This window comes from Bos indicus x Bos taurus, chromosome 1 (genome assembly GCF_003369695.1).
Source record: "Bos indicus x Bos taurus breed Angus x Brahman F1 hybrid chromosome 1, Bos_hybrid_MaternalHap_v2.0, whole genome shotgun sequence".
In the NCBI taxonomy this organism is placed as follows: domain Eukaryota; kingdom Metazoa; phylum Chordata; class Mammalia; order Artiodactyla; family Bovidae; genus Bos; species Bos indicus x Bos taurus.
Window position 1 is genome coordinate 9,343,094 of NC_040076.1, and position 21,046 is coordinate 9,364,139.

The 21,046-nt window shown below is 45.4% G+C and overlaps 1 protein-coding gene across 1 annotated transcript; it reads left to right on the forward strand.

The window, feature by feature from the left end:
• Positions 1 to 10,748: 10,748 nt before the first annotated feature.
• ADAMTS1 (ADAM metallopeptidase with thrombospondin type 1 motif 1) lies at positions 10,749 to 19,760 on the forward strand. The gene is made up of 9 exons (XM_027543314.1): positions 10,749 to 11,943; positions 13,574 to 13,920; positions 14,433 to 14,565; positions 14,954 to 15,121; positions 15,563 to 15,849; positions 16,073 to 16,259; positions 16,349 to 16,524; positions 17,513 to 17,688; positions 17,859 to 19,760. The coding sequence occupies exons 1-9, from the start codon at positions 11,205 to 11,207 to the stop codon at positions 18,556 to 18,558; spliced, it is 2,913 nt and encodes a 970-aa protein (XP_027399115.1). The 5' UTR covers positions 10,749 to 11,204; the 3' UTR covers positions 18,559 to 19,760.
• Positions 19,761 to 21,046: the final 1,286 nt, after the last annotated feature.

Below are 21,046 nucleotides of genomic sequence, written 5' to 3' on the forward strand. Positions count from 1 at the left end.
CAGCACCATTTATGAAATAGATAGCTAGTGGGAAGCTCCTGCTCAGTGCAAGGAGTTCAGCTTGCTGCTCTGTTATGACCTAGAGGGGTAGAATGGCAGGGTGGGAAAGATACATAATTTTTAAAGATTTCTTCAAGAATAATTGTGAGCTTTGCGTAAGACGCTGGGAATAAAGGAGACAGGGAAGATGTCGAGGAAGCAAGATTACTTTTGAGAAACTCTCGACTCTGCTGAGAACTGTAGAGGCAAAAAAAGGCTTCCTCCCTGTAGCAAGGGAGTGACATCTATCTCTGACTGCCTGGAGGGTCCAGGAGAATGTGAAACTTCAAGCCTCTCAGGTTCATCCACCCAAATGGCTTCATCTCATTTTGCAGTTTCCATACTTTTTGTATGAAGACCCTAATTTGGGATAAGACAACTGTAAGATAAAGCGTTTTCAGATTTTTCAGTATAGTCTGCTCTCTGACTACAGGAGATAAAGGTAACTTTCACGTTGTTTTTCAGTTATGTCCAACTCTTTGCGACCCCATGGATTGCAGCACGCCAGGCTTCCCTGTACTTCACTATCTCCCGGAGTTTACTCAAACTGACATGCATCGAGTTGGTGATGGCATCCAACCATCTCATCCTCTGTCGTCCCTTTCTCCTCCTGCCTTCAATCTTGGCCAACATCAGGGTCTTTTCCAATGAGTCAGTTCTTCACATCAGGTGGCCAAAGTATTGGAGTTTCATAACAGGTCTTGAAATTGAGTTAGAAAAATATATAGTTTCTCTTCTAAAATTTCTTTCACGATTTCCGAGGCCAAGGTCAACAAACTTTTCTGTAAAGGGCCAGATAATAAATATTTTGGACTTGTGTGCTCAACTCTGCCCAGTAGCACAAAACCAATGATACTCAATACATAAACAAACGTTCCAGTTAAACTTTATTCACAAAAACAGATGGTCAAGCCTTTAGGCCATGGTTCACCAACTCCTGATCTGAAGTTACTATCAAAAGCCATCCAACTACACATTTGTTAAATTGCTCTTTTCCTCAGGCTTTTTAAGTGCCACTGTTGTTACCGAAACCTGAACCTCATCCCATAGCAAAAGTGTGCTAAGTTATATTGCCGATGCCTGCCATGGGCTGTTTCACCCACTGATTACCCGCAAAGGGTCCCTCATAGGTGTATGTGATCAGTGAGTGGGCCCATCCAAAGGGTGCTCTGATATTCAGTACTTTAGACTGAGTTGAGCCTAGGAAGCAGAGCTTGAGTTGGGGAAGAGGGGGACGGGGGGAACTTGTGTGCAGACAGACAGCTCTGCAGGTTTTAGGCAGCGGAAGGAGCAGAGAAGTAAATTTAAGGAACAAGAGAGGAGGCCTGGCAAGAATAAGACAGGAAAAGAGGGAGGCAATGCCAGGGTGCTTTTTCAAGCTGGTCCTTCAGTTCAGTTCAGTGCAGTCCCTCAGTTGTATCCGACTCTTTGTGACCCCCCTGGACTGCAGCACACCAGGCTTCCCGGTCCTTCACCAACTCCCAGAGCTTGCTCAAACTCATGTCCTTTGAGTAGATGATGCCATCCAACTATCTCATCCTCTGTCGTCCCATTCTCCTCCTGCCTTCAATCTTTCCCAGCATCAGGCTCTTTTCCAATGAGCCATTTCTTCACATCAGGTCGCCAAAGTATTACAATTTCAGCTTCAGCATCAGTCCTTCCAACGAATATTCAGGACTGATTTCCTTTAGGATTGACAGGTTTGATCTCCTTGCTGCCAAGGGACTCTCAAGAGTCTTCTCCAACACTACAGTTCAAAAACATCAATTCTTCGGTGCTCAGCTTTCTTTATACTGCATCATTCACATCCATACATGATTCCTGGAAAAACCATATCCTTGACTAGACAGACCTTTGTTGGCAAAGTAATGTGTCTGCATTTTAATATACTGTTTAAGTTGGTCATAGCTTTTCTTCCAAGGAGCAAGCATCTTTTAATTTCATGGCGGCAGTCACCATCTGCAATGATTCTGGAGCCAAAAAAATAAAGTCTCTCACTGTTTCCATTGTTTCTCCATCTATTTGCCATGAAGTGATGGGACTGGATACCATGATCTTAGTTTTCTGAATGTTGAGTTTTAAGCCAAATTTTTCAGTCTCCTCTTTCGCTTTCAAGAGGTTCTTTAGTTCTTCTTTGCTTTCTGCCATAAGGGTAGTGTTATCTGCATATCTGAGGTTATTGATATTTCTCCTGGCAATCTTGAACCCAGCTTATGCTTCACCCATATCAGTATTTTGCATGAAGTAATCTGCATGTAAGTTAAATAAGCAGGGTGACAATATACAGCCTTGACACACTCCTTTCCCGATTTGGAACCAGTCTGTTGTTCCATGTCCAGTTCTAACTGTTGCTTCCTGACCTGCATATGGATTTCTCAGGAGGCAGGTCAGGTGGTCTGGTATTCCCATCTCTTTCAGAATTTTCCACAGTTTATTGTGATCCACACAGTCAAAGGCTTTGACAGAGTCAATAAAGCAGAAGTAGATGTTTTTCTGGACCATCCTGGGGACAAGTGGGGCTTGATTTTATCAACATTCTTGGAAGAGACCTATATCTCATTCCTCTCTTTCCCCAAGGGACAGAAAAAGACCCATTTAATCACTGACTACTATTCTGGTTAAGTGGCTATTAATCAACGCTGTTGGGTTTCCTATTTGCATTTGAACAGTTGTCATTCTGCAGCTTCAAGGAGCCCCAGGTAAGAAAGCATTCAAAATACAGGGTGTGCCTGAAGGAAATTACTATGAGGTTACTAACATCTGCCTGAACGTGGTCAGAACAGCAATGCCCAGAGCAAACATGGAGAAGGTAACTAAGAGTTGACACAGGGATTCAGAATGGCCCACCCACTGGAGTAAGTCGGCTTACAGACTTATCAGATCTAAAAACAATGGCAAAAAGGCAAAACCTACAGAGAACTCTTGGCAACTTTAACTCTGAGGCAACTCATTAACTGATAACTCTGGAAAGGCATCTTACATATTCTTTTTTCAAGCTGCTGGCCTGCACTTTTGAAACTATTTGCCTCAGTTTTTTTTTTTTAATTAATTATTATTGTTATTATTATTTTCATTGCACTGGGTCTTGGTTGCTGTGCTCAGGCTTTCTCTTCTTGTGGTGAGCAAAGCAGGGGCTACTCTTCATTTTGGTGTGCAGACTTCTCATTGCAGCGGCTTCTCTTGATGCAGAGCACAGGTTCTAGGCACACAGGCTTCAGTAGTTGCAGCATGCAGATTCAATAGTTGTGGCTCACAGGCTGTAGAGCACAGATTCAGTAGGTATGGTATGTGGGCTTAGTTTTTCCCAGGCAAGTGGAATCTTCCCGGACCAGGGATGGAACCCGTGTCCCGGACTTGGCAGGAGGATTCTTATGCACTCTACCACTAGGGAAGTCCTCAGTCCTTCTTATCCTGCTTTTTCTCCTATAGCCCCTGAGATCAATCAATGACTTCTCTTTATTGTTCTACACCTCTCCACCACAAACATCCTCCAATTGCCTCCAACTGTCGTTTTCTGCTTTTGTGTCCCACTCACCAATCAAGGTGATCTTACTAAATGGAAAAGATCAATCAGTTGCATTCATTTAAAAATGGGTGCCCACATCCTGCTCATTTCCACACTGAGTTCTACAGCAGTGAGACAAAACTCCTGGTTAGAGTTCAGTACGTGCAGTCTCACTGATCTTTGTGACATTCTTTCCCCACCACTTTTAAAGTCTCCCATAATCATCAATCCTATTTCCTGACAGCTCTATGCCAATCAGGTCTCTTAATTCTTGCAATGATGCTTCAAGTCAAGGATTATTATTATCTCTATTCTTTATTGAAATATCTTTGATTTATAATATTGTGTAAGTTTCAGGTGTATAGTAAAGTGATTCCATATATTTTATTTTCAGATTCTTTTCCATTGTAAGTTATTACAAGATATTGAATAGAGTTTCCTGTGTTGTATGCTGCTGCTGCTGCTGCTGCTAAGTCGCTTCAGTCGTGTCCAACTCTGTGCGACCCCATAGACAGCAGCCCACCAGGCTCCCCCTCCCTGGGATTCTCCAGGCAAGAATACTGGAGTGGGTTGCCATTTCCTTCTCCAATGCGTGAAAGTGAAAAGTCAAAGTGAAGTCGCTCAGTCGTGTCCTGCTCTTAGCGACCCCATGGACTGCAGCCTACCAGGCTCCTCCATCCATAGGATTTTCCAGGCAAGAGTACTGGAGTGGGGTGCCATTGCCTTCTCCACCTGTGTTGTAGAGTAAAACCTTGTTGCTTATTGTAGAGTCCTTTGTGTCTGTTAATCCGATATTCCTAATTCATTCTCCCATTATCCCTTTCCCCTTTAGTAACCTTAAGTTTGCTTTCTGTGTGTCTGTGAGTCTGTTTCCATTTCATATATAAATTCATTTGTATTATTTTTTAGATTCTATGTATAAAGGATACCATATAACATTTGGCTTTCTCTGTCTCACTTAGTTCACTAAGTATAAAATTCTCTAGTCCATTTGTGTTGCTGCAAATGGCAATATTTCATTCTTTTTTTGACTAAGTAACATTCCATTGTATATATATGTATATAGATATACATATATATACTACATCTTCTTAAGTCAATCATCTGTTGATGAGCACTTGAGTTGTTTCCATGTCTTGGCTATCGTAGATAGTGCTGCTATGATTTGGGATGTTTTTACACATGAGGACCCTGAAGTTCAGGGGAAATCTACTCCCTGAAGCCACAAGATAAGGATGTGGCCACGTGAGAATGCAGATTTTCAGCGTGGATTTGCCTTCCAGCTCTCAGTGCATTAAGTGCAGGAGATGGGAAGACATCCCACACGTGGGCATCATGCTTCTCTAGAACTTCCAGGCCTCACGTTCTCAACAGCCTATTCCTCAGACTATCTAGGTCCCAGCTTTCCAACAGATCTGCATGAATATACTAGTTGCTGAATATACACCATCAACTGGCTACAGGATACAGGTATGCCGAGACAGCACTCTTCTCAACTGGTTAGGATGGCCCAAGAGCCTTCTGGGAAGAGAAATCTCCCTGAGCCAGGGTTCTAATCAGCCAGCATCATTATCCATTGGGAGGTGCAAGTATAGTTTTCTGTGGTGGAGAAAGACTGAGAAGCATGTCCTAGGATTCTGAAGATAGGCAAATGTCAAGAGATTCTGAACTATCCATTGTAATTGTCCTGGTGGGTTATCAGTCAACCGCAAGACGTCATAATTTAGTCACTGCCTCTCCCTAAGATACAGAGGAGATTTGTGAAGTCTTAAATCCTTCCTGTGGGAAGGAAGCTTAGAAATCATCGTAAATGCTGCTCTTTGCCATTGGCAATAATCACTTCCCAAACATCTGGACAACTGACTGCTAATCTCCATTCAGACAGCTGAACTATAGGGGTTGGGAGGAGTAGGGTGGACTATTCCTATCTCAATCAGCTAATCAATATGTTTTGAGCTGAGTGGGGGAGATTTTGTGTCAGATTTCTTGTTCTACAGTCTCATGTGCCTCCTGCTGACTAAAATTATCCACTTTCAATTTTAGAGTTTATTTAACTAGGGATCTTGTGTTAATATTAATTCATTTTTGGTTAAGAACAAAATCCCCAGAATACAACTTTAAGTTCATATGACACTAGGAAGTCACTTGTATTGGGAGCAAGAAGTATGTGGACAGAAGAGACATTTGAAATTTTATCTTTTGTCACCACCTAGAGGTAGAAGATTTTCTCACATTTCATTTTTGCACTTAAAGTTCTTCTTCGTTGCTGGTAAGGAAAATCTCTAACCAAGAAAATGAGTTACCTTTAGCACTGAAGTCAATGCTAAAGTCACTGATGTACACTCAGCATACTGTAGGTTAGTAAATATATTTAATGAATGAATTTTAATTTGCTTTAGTGAACTGTAATGTCTACATTTTTATCATTTGAATTACATAAAGCTGTCATGTGATGAATAAAAGTGATCCATAGTATTATCTCAAAGGTAGTTTTCTTAAGTTTAATTGATTTTTGGTTTAAGTTAATAGAGCTACATGATTGAAACTAGTTGACCAAGGCATTTTATTATTTTAAAAATGAAAATACATTTAAAGTTACAATTTAACCAATATGTTAACCCAAAGTTAAAATTTGGTGAACATTTATGAAATAACGATTGAAAAAGTGTAAAACCTTTACAAATTCTGGAAAAACTACTCGGGGGAAAGAACAATAAAAACGGAGCCACACATCATTTGTTGTAGACCATCGCCACCTTGTGGACTGAGAAAGAAGTACTACAGGCTGTGAATCTGTTAAGGTGGAATTTTTTCTTATTGTGATAGAAAACTCCTATTCAGATTTTAAATTACATGTAATCATTGGAAACAATGATAACAAGCAATAACAAGTCTGACAACACACTTACCTACCAAACAATTAGACAGCTAAAATATCATAAGGAATTTGATTAAAAATATAAGTCAGAGTCATTTCTTAGCCCCCAATTTGGCTACACTGTCATCCTAGGTAATAACAACCGTTTTGAGGTTCAGTTTCACATCTGCCAAACAAAGGAAGTAGATTGGAAAGAATCTTGCAAATGTGGGGCTTTGTATCACAGCAGTTGTAAATCCAAATGCAATATACATCCATTTCTCTGTTTTCAATATTTGCTATATTTCTGGCTATATAACCTGTTTAAAAGAAATGTTTTCTATTTTCTTACTTACAACCAAGAAAATGATTCATTTGTCCGATATTATTTTAGACCATAGGTTCCCAGAAGAAGAACTAATGCTAAACAGTTTTCCTATGCCTAATTAGGTAAATGAAAAATCCAATATTTATTCGTATTGAAAATACGAATTCGTATTGAAATTCGTATTGAAAATACGAATAAATAGCATTACATGTTTATGATATAGGTACATTAATGTTTCTGTATGTGTTTACACTAAAACAGTGTTAATAGCTCACATATATGACCAGATTCTCTCCTTTCATGGTTACTTGCTGAATACTTAATTTGAAAAACAATTCTCAAGAACTATTATTCCAGTATTGTGTCTTTGAAATGCGTGAAACTTTTTCTTTTCTCTGTTAACAAAGGACAAGAAAGTTTTTTAAAAGGTGAAATTGTTCATTGTAAGAATATTTTTATGTCAAATACTTTAAATTTTACTAAGTCATCTCTATAAATAATAAAAATCGATTAAGATTGATAAATTAGAATATATCAAGATTTATTTTACATAAGCATTTGTGTAGTCTATGCAAGGAAAATCAGAAATACGGCAGAGTTTAGGACAACATGAGATTTTTTTGGATGCGTGTTTAAATTAAACAGCAAACATTTTATAAGGGTGAGAATGTGATACTTACTAACATACTTAGTACTGACCCAATATTACATGTCAGGGCTTTCCTGGTGGCTCAGTGGTAAAGAACCCACCTGCCAATGCGCGAGTTGCCAATTCAGTCCCCGTATCAGGAAGATACCCTAGAGAAGAAAACGGCAAACCCACTCCAGTATTCTTGCCTGGGAAATCTCATGGACAGAAGAGTTTGGCTGGCTATGGCACATGGGGTCGCAAAGAGTTGGGCATGAAGTAGGGACAACGCATGCATGTGATATTACATACCACTTTTACTAGTACCATGCACAAATTCTGCTCTGTTGGTCTTGTTCCTAACAGAGAATTATTTTTTCAATTCACAATTTTCTTTACCAATATACGTCTATGTTATGTGCATATGTCTCTGTGTTACCACAAATGCCCAAAGAGTGCTGATCTAGAAAAAAGCAAAATCGTAAGTAGATTAAATGTTCTTCTGAGTGTGGATGAAGTTTTTCAAGCTTAATAACTGGCAGCTCTTACACCCATGCCTCTGTTGAAGCTATTAAAAAAGAATCATTTCCCAGAACTGCAGGTGTACAACACACTGGAATCATTACGCAAAAGAACAGAACTCTGGAGAGAAACCCAGTGAATAAAAAAGTCATGTTCCTGGCCACTTTCGCCTTTAGCGCTTTGTTTTTTCAGCTCTATTTGGATAGCCAACGTGAAATATGCAAAAATTATAATAGATTGGAGGTAAACCATTCAAGATTAGAAATGTATGCCTTGAATTAAACAAAGTCCCATAAGAATGCACTGGAGGCAGAAACGACCGAAAGGCCAAACTTGCATTAATACATTTTAAAAGCTAAAGTGTACGTAGGGGAGTTGACAGATTAGAATGCATTACACGAGTTTTTAGAAAACTACACATTTTCTGCAGGTCTTCTGAATCTGCCATCTTGTCCCAATTCATAAGAATCACACTTTCCCTTATGAATCTGTTAAGATCCCTTGTGGATCTCTCAGCCCCTGGGCCACCACAAGTGTTTGAAATCTCCATCTCAGAGTCAGTGTGGGGCCCAGCTGCAGGTCATCATGTTTCCAGAGCCCTGTTCTGAGCATGAGATATGAAAACGTATTGATGACTTTGCTATCACGTTTTCATGATTCCACAGTCAAGATCTTTAAAGTGCTAAAATGACTTTTTTTTCCCCCAAAATGTTTTCCTAAGTATATCTCATCTTTGAACTAGCTGGAGAGAAAGAACACATGAAATGAAAAGCAGAACATTAAATAGCTACTGTAACAGGGGAGGGAAGGGTTTACAAACTGAAAAGTAGGGGTAATCTGGGAAATGAAACTCTACAGAGAGAAATAAATTTTAGTTCAAAGATGAACAGAATGAGTTAGGCGAGATAGTGTAGAAATGAATGGGGCCACTCATGAGTGTATATCAATATTAAATCTGAAGGAAAATGGGATGAGAGATTGGATGAAAGGGGGAGGGCAGAAACAGGATCAAAATATTAGACAGTGTTAGAGTGGAGGAGGGACGATAAAACTAGTCATTGAGATACCTTAATCTGCTGCTAAAATGTATTCAATTTCTATTGTTAAAATATACATAATTCCTGGCTTCTGCATTCATCTATGACAATGACCTCAGGAAAGGAAAATCACATTTAAGAAAACTCCATGCTGACTAAGTGTATGGACCAGGGGTTATCTTAAACCCTTTCAAGGGTGAAGCGGCTTTTTTGGCTTTCTCTGTGCCATTCTTTCCGATCCGATCTTTCCTAAAGAGTGGGAAGCAGAGGTTTTTGGTTTTTATTTTTCAAGTAGGTGATCTAGAACTTCAAGACAAAAGACGACGTTGGAAAGTTTTGTTTTGTTTTGTTTCTCTGTATGCAAACACTGGAAAGGGGACGCGTGGGAGAACTTGCAGAGGACTGGAACAGAATGGATTTGGGACGATCTAGGGTGGAGGGAGGAAAAAGGCCGAGATCAAACTTGATGAAAACTAAGGGGGCGGGCGGGGGCGGCGAGACAGAAGAGACGCGGCCAGGCGAGGAAGTGGGAGCGCGCGAGGGTGAGGGACTCGGTCGGCCCCGGCTTGGGGCGGTCGTTCTCACCATTGTCCCCGTGGTTTTCCGCCTGGGAAAACGTTATGAAACATTTCCTTCCTCTGTGTCACCGGGCCCCTCCCTCTTTTTCGATGGAAGAGCTGCTGGGGCTTTTGCTTAGAGACCTAGATAGAGGTGCAAAGGCTCAGCTTTTCTGGGTTTCCGACTGCCTTTCCGCTTCCTCCGGGGAAAGCGGGGAGGGGTCGGGGACCCCTAATTTCCCCACCGCATCCTTTCTAGCCCCAGCGATGCCGCCACTCTCTGGGTGGAAAAGTAGGGTTCCTGGACGTTTGTGTCCAGCTGGCCTCTGCCCCGCAGCTGCTAGTAGGTGGAAGAAGGCCGACTGGGCGAGAGTGGAGTATTTCCCCCAAAGAAGAGAATGCGCACTTCCCTCCCCAGGCTCCGGGGAATGGAACGCGTTCCAGATCACCTCTTCCGGAAGTGTGAACCCGGGTCTCAACCGAGAAGTCTTTAAGGCCCGGGGCGGAGGGGGACGGGATGGGAGTTGCGAGAGGGGAGGGCAGATGACCGGCGTGAAGGTCGATGCCAAACGCGTTTTCAAATCAAGGCCCCTGGAAAGTGTCTCCTGGCCTCCTCACCCAGGCACGCTTTCTAGGGGACGCGCTGGCCCTACCCAGCTTGCCAGAGAACAGTTGGGGCAAAGAGAGAGCACGCTGCAAACGGGCCTGAGGCAGGCCCGGGAGATGGAGAGCTGGAGTGGGGTGTTTTGCTAGAAAGGGGAGCCCTGGCTCATCTCCCGGCTTGAAGAGGAGGAGGCTGGCGGCGGGGGGTGGGGGAAGGGGGGTGGGGACGGGGTGAGCTGAGAGAAGAAGGCGGCGCAGGGACAGCTCCCGGGCGGGGAAACCTCGGAGAAGGGACTCCGCTGTCCATCCCGCAACTGGCATCCTCGCGCTCCCTCCCGCCCGGGAGAGAGACCATGTCCCGGCTGTCCGGGCAGAAGACGGCGGGTGGAAGGGGCGGTGGGAGAGAGGACCTTCTCCCAGCAGCAGCCCCAGACGTGCAAAGGGCTGGTCACAGGGCCCCTCCTGCGTCTTCCGCCCCCAGATTGACGAGCGCGTGGCGCCGAGCCAACCCCTTCCCCCGCCCGGGTTCGCGCACCGCTCTGTTTAGCCCAGACTGAGTTTAGGGGGCGGGGTCCCGGGGATAGAAAGGCGGCCAAGAGGGAGGAGGGAAGGGGGGTCAGGGAGGGGCGGAGACTCAGTCTAAGATATAAAAAGGCGGTCGGGGCTGCTCTGTCCTTGCACTCGCTGGAAAGCGGCTCAGAGCCTGGGGTCTCTCATTGCCAGGGCGCGCAGAAGGGCCGAGAGGACTGAGCCCTGCGGAGAGCGAGGTGCACCGCGACCGAGGCGGAGACCGAAGGGGGTCTCCGGACGCCGATCCTCGTGTGGCCCGTCGCCCCGGCCCCAGAGGCGTCCCGGGGCGCTGCGCCTCCCCGCAGCAGCCACCCCGCCAACGCCTGCTGCGCGGTGCCTCCAACTCTTCCCCAGAAGAACTTCCCGCGCGCCGACAGAACTACAGCGCCTGCTCTTTAGTGACTCCGGGAGCCCTATCGGCGGCTGGGCTCTGCGCGCCCTTTTGCAAGAATCAGAGTAACTTGTTAACAGTCCCGAGCCAAGCTGGCGAGGCTCCGCGCTCCGGACCCGAACAATAGCCAGTGCGCTCAGCGCTCGGAGGCGCGCGGTTCCTCCCGAATGCAGCGCGCGGTTCCCGCGGGGTTCCGAAAGCGCACGGCAGGAGGCGACATGGGGCACAAGGCGCCGAGGGCTCGGGGCTTGCAGCCTGTTCCCTCACCGCTGCTGCTCCTCGCCGCGGCCGCCGCGCTGCTGGTCGTGCCGGGCGCGCACGGGCGCCCAGCCGAGGAGGACGAGGAGCTGGTGCTGCCGGCCCTGGAGCGCGACCCGGGACTCAGGACCGCGCACCTCCGCCTGGACGCCTTCGGTCGGCAGCTGAGCCTGGAGCTGCACCTGGACCGCGGCTTCCTGGCACCCGGCTTCACGCTCCAGACCGTGGGACGCAGACCCGAGCCGGACGTGCAGCGTTCTGATCCGGTGGGCGACCTGGCGCACTGCTTCTACTCTGGCACGGTCAACGGCGACCCCAGCTCCGCCGCGGCGCTCAGCCTCTGCGACGGCGTGCGCGGCGCCTTCTACCTGCAGGGCGAGGAGTACTTCATCCAACCCGCGCCCGCCGCCGCCACCTTGAGCCTGGCCCCCGCCGCCGCCGCCGCCGCCGCCGCAGCTGGGGAGCAGCAGCAGGCGCGGCCGCAGTTCCATCTCCTGCGGCGGAGGCGGCGGGGCGACGGCGGCGCCAAGTGCGGGGTCTTGGATGACGAGACCCAGCTGGCGGGGGGCGCGGGGCCAGAGGGCGAGGACGCCACTGTGCAGTGGGCGCCGCGGGACCCAGCGCCCCAGCGCCCGGGACACCGAACAGGTATCAGTCCAGAAGAGCGGCTCCCATTTACCTCTCCATTCATCTCCCCCTCCCTTCCTTCTCTGGGCTGCACGACTTGAGGGTAAAGTCCTGTTGGCAGACGGAAGACTGTGTCTGCGGACAGGACCGAGACGTGGTGGTGCTGATTTGTGTTTTAAGATCTGGGTTGGTGAACTCACCATTTGCCCCAGTCACGAATGATCAAGAGAGGACATAAGTTATCAGTGGGTTGTTTTTTGTTTTCTTTTCTTTTCTTTTTTCTGCTAAGGAGAAGCGTTTGGATCTGGAAGGGAGAGCTGGTAACTCAGCCCCTCCACTTGAGTCGACAGTGAGCTTTTGCGATTTCTTTCTGCCTTGTTAATTTCTTGCGAACGATTGTCCATGTGTCGTTCGGTCGAGTTATAACTGGCCGCTTAGTTTTGTAACCGCTGCCTGTTCGCGCACCCAGAGACCGCAGGAGGGCGGAGATGGAGGGCGGGGGAGAGAGACCCTCGGAATGCGCAGCCCTCGAGCCTGGACAGCTGCGTTAGGACCTCTGTTCTGCTGGCCGGTGTCTCCTTCCCGGCTTACCAGGCTGACCCCGACCGGCTGGCGGCGGCGGGGCCCCTCGACTGGACCTGCCTGGGAGGTCTCTCCGCGCGGCTCGCCCCGCCTCCGCGCCTCCCGCCAGCCTCCCCGCGTGCGCTCCCTCTCGCAGCCACCCTTATGCTCCGAAACACTGTTGAAAAGTTAGTCACCGCGATCCTTCCTGCCACGCCTTCCTCGGACTCTGTTGTGTGCCTTGCTTCTGCTGTAGGTCTTTTCCTCCTGTCACTTTGGTGCCTTGTCGCTTTCTTCACTTTCTGCCCCGGGCTTGCAGAATGTAATTCTTCTCCCCCTGTCCGTCTGCTCCTGGAAGCAGTTACGTGATCAGAGCCCAGGGTAGGACTTCCCTGGGCAGGGGGCTGGTTCACGGTCAGGAGTCAGAGAACTCTTTTCTAAATAATTAATCGTGCCCCCACCCCCACCCCGGAATCTGCAGCACCAACTTTCTTTCCGTGGGGCGGTAGGAGTCCTGGCCGTAGGCGCCGGGGCAGACTGGGTGGTCCTCGTGCCGGATTTGGCCTGAGCCGAGCACCCCCAGGAACCCCTGGAATGAGAGAGCCGAGCCGTGCGGGCTGAGATTCCTTCAGGCCCGGCCCCTTGGCAGAGGCCCCAGCCCTGCCCGGGGCCTTCCACGTGGAGCCTGATGATCTCATTCAGGATCTGAGTCCTGGCCTGTGAAAGAGTGACTCAGGGGCTCTGCCTGCTCCCCTTGCTCCAAGATTTTACTACGACTGGAAAGAGGGGTGTGCATCCTGCCTTTTTCAGATTGCATGATTTCAAAGAGGATTAAAAAAAAATGCTACTTAAAAAAAAGCTGATCCCCTCAGAGGAGCACATGGCCTTTACATTTACAGTAAGGAGAAAACTTTAAAAATAACATTTGCAGTGAACAGAGATGCAAATATTTTTGTTATTGTTTGCCCCCCGGGTGTATTTTTGTATTATTTGCTTTGACTGGTTAGGCTTTCCTTATATACTCTAGGAAGGTAAACTATTCTTGGCGAGACTGTCCCCAAGCAAATGATCTTTCCTTGTGTCTTTACAGGAACTGGAAGCCTAAGAAAGAAGCGATTTGTGTCCAGCCCCCGCTATGTGGAAACGATGCTTGTGGCTGACCAGTCCATGGCCGAGTTCCACGGCAGTGACCTAAAGCACTACCTTCTGACCTTGTTCTCCGTGGCGGCCCGGTTATACAAACACCCCAGCATTCGGAATTCAGTGAGCCTAGTGGTGGTAAAGATCCTGGTCATCTACGAGGAAAAGAAGGGCCCAGAAGTGACTTCCAACGCTGCCCTCACACTGCGGAACTTCTGCAGCTGGCAGAAACAGCACAACCCGCCCAGTGACCGGGATGCAGAGCACTATGACACGGCGATTCTATTCACCAGACAGGTGAGAGGAAGACATCACCAGTCATGACAGGACTCCCTGGGGAGTCAGTTTGTAACAAATGTATATAAGGCATTTTACCAATATTTTCACACTGAAGTATTTTTTCATTGGCTAGCATGATTAATCTTTCCTAATTTTTAAAATATTTATTTTATTATTTATTTGGCTGTCCTGCATCTTACTTGCAGCATGCAAGGTCTTTAGCTACAGCATATGGGATCTAGTTCCCTGACCAGGGATTAAACCTGGGCTTCCTGCATTGGGAACTTAAAGTCTTAACCATGGACCACCAGGGAATTCTTCCATAGCTTTAACATCTCAAGTGTCACAGTCCTAGGTGAATGCATTAGGGGAAAATCTTAAAGTCACACAAAATACTCCTAAAAGGGCTACTCAGCAACAAAGAATGTAGATGCTCCAAAGCACATGTGAGGCTACACCCTACCAAGCAGTTTGATCCCGAAGTTCATCCTGTGTGTGTATTAATAAGGGCAAATCTCTGCTTCTTGTAGGACCTGTGTGGTACCCAGACGTGTGATACTCTTGGCATGGCGGATGTTGGAACTATATGTGATCCCAGCAGAAGCTGCTCGGTCATAGAGGATGATGGCTTACAGGCCGCCTTCACTACTGCTCACGAATTAGGTAAGTCTATTCCAGAGTGTGAGTTAAGCGCAATTCATGAATTCAAGCTGATAAACTAGGTATTACTGTTAAAGGGAGCATCTGCAGATTATATTGCCATTTTAGGTGCCAGAGCTCCCTAAAATCTGCAGAAAATGCTTTTGCACGATTCTCAGCATGGTTATCTTTATTAGAATTCAGAATCAGAGAGTTGAAGCTAGGGACACATTTGGAAATTCACACATTGGTTCACACCCTGTGAAAAGTAGATACTGTCTCTAAAATAGATGGTATCCGGATACATTTCTTCTTTAGAAATATCACTTTGAGACAGATGAATCTCTGTTGGGGAAAAAAAAAAAATGCTGCAAATGACATGTTTTAATGTGAGTCTTGGATTTCTACTTAGGTCACGTGTTTAACATGCCCCATGATGATGCCAAGCAATGTGCCGGCATTAATGGTCTCAACCGGGATTCCCACATGATGGCGTCAATGCTTACCAATCTGGACCACAACCAGCCCTGGTCTCCCTGTAGTGCCTCCTCGATTACAACATTTCTGGATAATGGTCATGGTAAGACACTCCAGCTACTCTTTCTAGATGTTATCCAACCATCCGCGTGTTCATACAGTGCTTGTTAAACGAGCTCTTTTTTTCTTTTCTGTTCTTTTCCCTTTCTCCTTTCAAAATGACTTTCATTGTCAAGAGCATACATTTTTAAACCTGAATTTCCAATAAAAGACAGTGCTTCTGGCCAAGAAGCTCCCGGAGTACATGAACTTGAGTGTTTAGCAGAATGATGATTTCCTGACATTGTTAAAGCAGAAATAACTCATTAAGAATAACATCTTAACAATAATTTAAATCTCTCTGGCACATCTCTCCCAAACCCTTCAGCTTTCAAATCACTTTGCTATGTATTATCTCTTATGATGAATCTTTTCTGAAACTGATCTGTCCCCTGCGTGCCTTTAGTTACTATTTGTTAACATTCATTGGTATTTCTCTTTGCAGGTGAATGTTTGATGGACGAGCCCCAGCTCGTCATACAGCTCCCCTCCGATCTCCCGGGGACCTTGTACGATGCCAGCCGACAGTGCCAGCTCACATTTGGAGAGGAGTCCAGACACTGCCCGGACGCGGCCAGCACCTGCATGATCCTCTGGTGCACGGGCACCTCTGGAGGATTGCCGGTGTGCCAGACCAAACACTTCCCCTGGGCGGACGGCACCAGCTGCGGAGAGGGGAAATGGTGTGTCAATGGCCAGTGCCTGGACCAGACCGACAAGGAGCACTTTGATGTGAGTTATCTACCACAACGCATTCTCCTTTGACATTCAGAAGGGAAAATGACCAAGAGATGCTCAGACATTTGATGCCATAGGAGCAACCTGACCTGTAGCCTCTGACAGGGATACAGGAAAGATTCACATCATTGATTCTGTGTCCCATATCTTTCTCTTCTATTTCCTGAAAGGGTTGTCATAGAGGATTCTAACACTAATGATTTGTGTCTCTGTTTAGACCCCTGTTCACGGAAGCTGGGGACCCTGGGGGCCCTGGGGAGACTGCTCCAGAACGTGTGGTGGTGGAGTTCAGTATACGATGAGGGAGTGTGACAACCCCGTGCCGAAGAACGGAGGAAAATACTGTGAGGGCAAGCGCGTGCGCTACAGGTCCTGCAACATCGAGGACTGCCCGGAGAATAACGGTGAGCAGAGAGAAGGCGAAAAGCACGCTCCGCAAACGGGCACTTGAAGATTGGAAAGGGATAATGTCATCATCTCCTTCTCTTTCCAGGAAAAACCTTTAGAATGGAACAGTGTGAGGCACACAATGAATTCTCCAAAGCTTCCTTTGGCAGCGGGCCTGCAGTGGAGTGGATACCCAAGTACGCGGGAGTCTCGCCCAAGGACAGGTGCAAGCTTATCTGTCAAGCCAAAGGCACTGGCTACTTCTTCGTTTTGCAGCCCAAGGTAGTCACTTTTCTTTGGACTGTTGGTCTAAGAACCCAAGCCCTGGCTTGCTACCTTTTCATGCATCCTTTGTTGTTTTATATTTTTATATTGACATGTTTATGTATAATATTTAATTATTATAAATATATTATACTTAATGTATTAAGTATATATTAAGTCAAAATTATATATATTAAATTTATATATCAGCACATTCAATTTCAAGTTAGGACAACTTTGCTTCTGGATACATTGGTAACTGCCTGCTTTGAGTCTTGTGCTGTTTGGGGTTATGGATGAAGCTTGAATCCAATGCTTAATGATTCCTGCAATGGCTTATTATTACTCTTATATGTGAAGAAAAGCCCTTTATGCATGGATAGGTAAATCATATATTAACACGAAAACCATCCCTTGGTTTTGGAAAATAGTTTAAGATAGTCAAAAGTACTTGTTACTGGGTGAATAGCAGCAGCGTGTGCAAATAGACTTTTACTGAAAGCCTGAGCACTGAGAACTCTTGTGTTTAAGAACATACATTGAACTAGTAGAAGCATAGCTTTGCTGTCTTGTTGAGGGGATAAATCTGGCTCTGAGATAGAAAATGGAATTGAATTTGGTTGAGATAATCATGAGTCATGATCACTGTAGGCTAGGGAAATAGTCCCCAGTTGCAGATTCAACATATGAGTGATTCATCAGCAGCAGCCCTTGCCGGGTAGTATTCTAGACACTGAGGATACAACAGTAAACAAATTGACTAAAAGCTCTGCTTTCGTTGACCTTAGCTATAAGTAAGATAGGACACAGATAATATAAAAACTTATAATATTTCAGATGTCTATGGAAAAAAAAGAGAAGCCAGAGAAGGATAGTGTGCAGAGTACTATTTTAATTTTGATAGAAATGTAATGTTAATGAGGAAGATTTTCAGACTTATCCTAGCATCATCTCTTGGCCTTGTTAATTAACATGTGACAGCAGGTACCTGTTCTTCCTTTTTCAGGTGGTGGATGGCACCCCATGTAGCCCAGATTCCACCTCCGTCTGTGTGCAAGGACAGTGCGTAAAAGCTGGCTGTGATCACATCATAGACTCCAAAAATAAGTTCGATAAATGTGGCATCTGTGGAGGAAATGGATCTACATGCAAGAAAGTATCAGGATCAGTTACCACTGCAAAGTAAGTGTTAAACTGCTTTACTCCTGAAGGTTCTTATCATTTCCATGTAACTAACTTCTTACAGGTCTGGTTAAAAATTACTTTCTTACCTGATTCCCTGGTGTCTCAAGCTAAGTAACATAATGAGCCAGTGATTGAGAGATTTTTCTCTCTATTTTTCTTGCTTGCAGACCTGGCTATCACGATATCGTCACAATTCCAACTGGAGCCACAAACATTGAAGTGAAGCAACGGAATCATAGAGGATCCAGGAATAACGGGAGCTTCCTGGCCATCAAAGCTGCCGATGGCACGTATATCCTGAATGGCGACTTCACTCTGTCCACTTTGGAGCAAGACATCACACACAAAGGTAGTGTCCTGAGGTACAGCGGCTCCTCGGCGGCGCTGGAAAGAATTCGAAGCTTCAGCCCTCTCAAGGAGCCCTTAACCATCCAAGTCCTGACGGTGGGCAATGCCTTCCGACCCAAAATTAAATACACCTATTTTGTGAAGAAGAAGAAGGAATCTTTCAACGCCATCCCTACTTTCTCGGAGTGGGTCATCGAAGAGTGGGGCGAGTGTTCCAAGTCGTGTGGGCTGGGTGTGCAGAGAAGGCTCGTGGAGTGCCGGGACATCAACGGACAGCCCGCTTCAGAGTGTGCCAAGGAAGTGAAGCCGGCCAGCACCAGACCTTGTGCGGACCTGCCTTGCCCCCGCTGGCAGCTGGGGGACTGGTCGCCGTGTTCCAAGACTTGCGGGAAGGGTTACAAAAAGAGAACCTTGCAGTGTCTGTCCCATGATGGAGGGGTGTTGTCTCATGAGAGCTGTGATCCTTTAAAGAAACCTAAACACTACATAGACTTCTGCACAGTGGCGGAGTGCAGTTAAGTACGAGTGGTGTTGAGGGACAGGGGGCAGTGGGGAAGGGCTGATGCACTGAAATCAAGAAGACTGGAGGAGTCCAGGGCGCCTTGCCCTGGTGATCAACCAGGGGTGGCGATGAGTTGAGAGGTAGATAGAGGTAGGTCGGAAAGAAGTTAGATCATCAGAATTTCCTGCCAGTTACAAATCTGATAGGGTAGTTTATGAGGACTATTCATATCTGACCAATGAGGTAGCACAAGAAAGCCCCAGGGCATTATCATTTCTTTGGTGAGGTTCCGGACAAGTTCTTATGAAAATAGAAGTAATGGTCAAAAGTAAGTTTAAGAAATATGAACAATCCCTGCTTCCTGATGCTGATGAAATACTGTGTATCACGGAGGTTGAGAAATGAAATGCAGGAGGAAGGTGAGATTTTTGCTTTAAGACATGGCTTACTTTACCTCACTATCAATGGAGGGAGAAAGGAACGCACATGGGATCTTTGACCATCACTTTACCCGCTGCTATGGTTTCAGAGAATGTTTATGCCGTCTTAGAGTTAAGAATTCAGGACTGCCCAGCACGAGAAATGCTTCGCAATGTCCATGACTCCCATGACTCCCATCTTTCCTCTCTTGTGTCGTTATTATGTCTTTCTTTGTGAATTCCTTTTGACGAAAAAACAATTGCATGTATTTGTAAACACACCATAAATTCTACAAGGGGAAAAAATAAAAAACAGCAGTGATGTATCAGATGCTGGTAAAAGCTAGAGGAGGCCTGATGACCTGGGGACCTCCTGTATTTCTTTCCTCCTAATGTAAGCCAACTTAAGGAATGTGGATGTGGGGAAAAAAAAAAAAAAAACAGTTTGTGTCTGAAGAGAGTCGGTAAGACACCAAAAAAAAAAAAAAAAGAATGTAATGCCAGAACGAGAATGGGGTGTATACAACAGGGTCCCCAGTGCTGGGGACCTTGAGATCAGATGTCTCGTGGTGGGGAGGCTACTGAGGGGTAGCGGCTGGTCCACCCCCAGCAGCTGGTCCAACAGTCATATCCTGGTGAATGTCTGTTCAGCTCTTCTACTATGAAAGAAAATAACTTTTTTTTTTCCATATGTATATAGTAAAATACATTACTATAAATTCTATGTACTTTATAAGTATTGGTTTGTGTGTTCCTTCTAAGAAGGACTATAGTTTGTAATAAATGCCTATAATGACGTATTTATTTTTATACATTTCTTTCTAATGATAAAACTTTTAAGTTATATCGCGTTTGTAAAAGGTCATATAAAAATAGAGTATTTATACGATATATGTTACTAGAAATAATAAAAGGACACTTTTTGAACGTGTGTCTTGTTTTAATGAAAATTAACTCCTGCGAAGGAAATCTGAGACATAGGTAGTGAATTTGAAGACAGAATATTTTCTTAAGTGTCTTGGAAGTAAGATTTTTTCTAATGAAATGTATTTTTTGTATCTTTGGTGTAATGTGATTGCTACAGAGAAAGATATCTATTATATCTTTGGTGATAGGTTTGTTACTAGAGTAATAATATACACCAGTGCTGGCCAGCTTTTTCTGTTGCGAGCCATATGGTAAATAGATTTTGTAGGTCGTACCATCTCTGTCACAACTACTCAGCCGTGCAGTTGTAACATGTAAGTGACAGTGCACAAGTGAATGGGCATGGTGGTGTATTAATAAAGCTTTATTTCTGAAACAGTGGGCCAAATTTGTTCTGTGAGCATTATGTGTAACATATTAAATGAAAACAGATCAGGTTCAGGATGCATTTGAATTTGTATCTTTTCCTCAATGACATCATGTATTGAGTTGCCCCAAAAGTTCATTCATTCTGTAAACTGTTACAGAAAAACATGAACAAACTTTTGAGCCAACCCAGTATGTAAAATTATGTGCAGTTGTTTAAGTCAGTGGGCTTTCCTGATGGCTCAGCAGTAAAGAATCAGCCTGCAATGTGGGAGACGCAGGTTCAATCCCTGGGTAAGGAAGATCCCCTGGAGGAGGGCATGGCAATCCACTCCAGCATCCTTGTCTGGAGAATCCCATGGACAGAGGAGCCTGGTGGGCTAAAGTCCATAGGGTCGCAAAGAGTCAGACACGACTGAAACAACACGCACACGTGCATTTAAGCTAATGTATAGAAAACGATGCTTCATAATTACATTTAGGAGAGGCATGCTCAGTGAGCCAAGCTCCCCACATGTTTCATTTGCTCTTTAGGAGTACACTGGATGTTCTGAAGAAACCATGAAACACCCAAGCCACTCTCTCTCGGTACCTTTTGTAAGTCACTATATTTTAAATACTAAATGGTACATGGGTGACTTTAAAAGTTCAGGTCGCTTCCAAAGTAACTACATTTTGCTCAGGAAATAGCATATTTACTAGAAGACTCGGATTATGTGGTTAACCACAGACATTTCCAACTTTACATTTTCATCCTCTTTTTCACCCTCCTTTCTCAAGTACTTCTATATAA

Excerpts from the sequence above, each read along its gene's own strand:
- ADAMTS1 (XM_027543314.1), top strand. The coding sequence starts at position 11,205 with ATGCAGCGCGCGGTTCCCGCGGGGTTCCGAAAGCGCACGGCAGGAGGC. Across the intron at positions 15,122-15,562 it reads ATTTCTGGATAATGGTCATG|GTGAATGTTTGATGGACGAG; the intron begins GTAAGACACTCC and ends TTCTCTTTGCAG. Across the intron at positions 16,260-16,348 it reads GGACTGCCCGGAGAATAACG|GAAAAACCTTTAGAATGGAA; the intron begins GTGAGCAGAGAG and ends TTCTCTTTCCAG.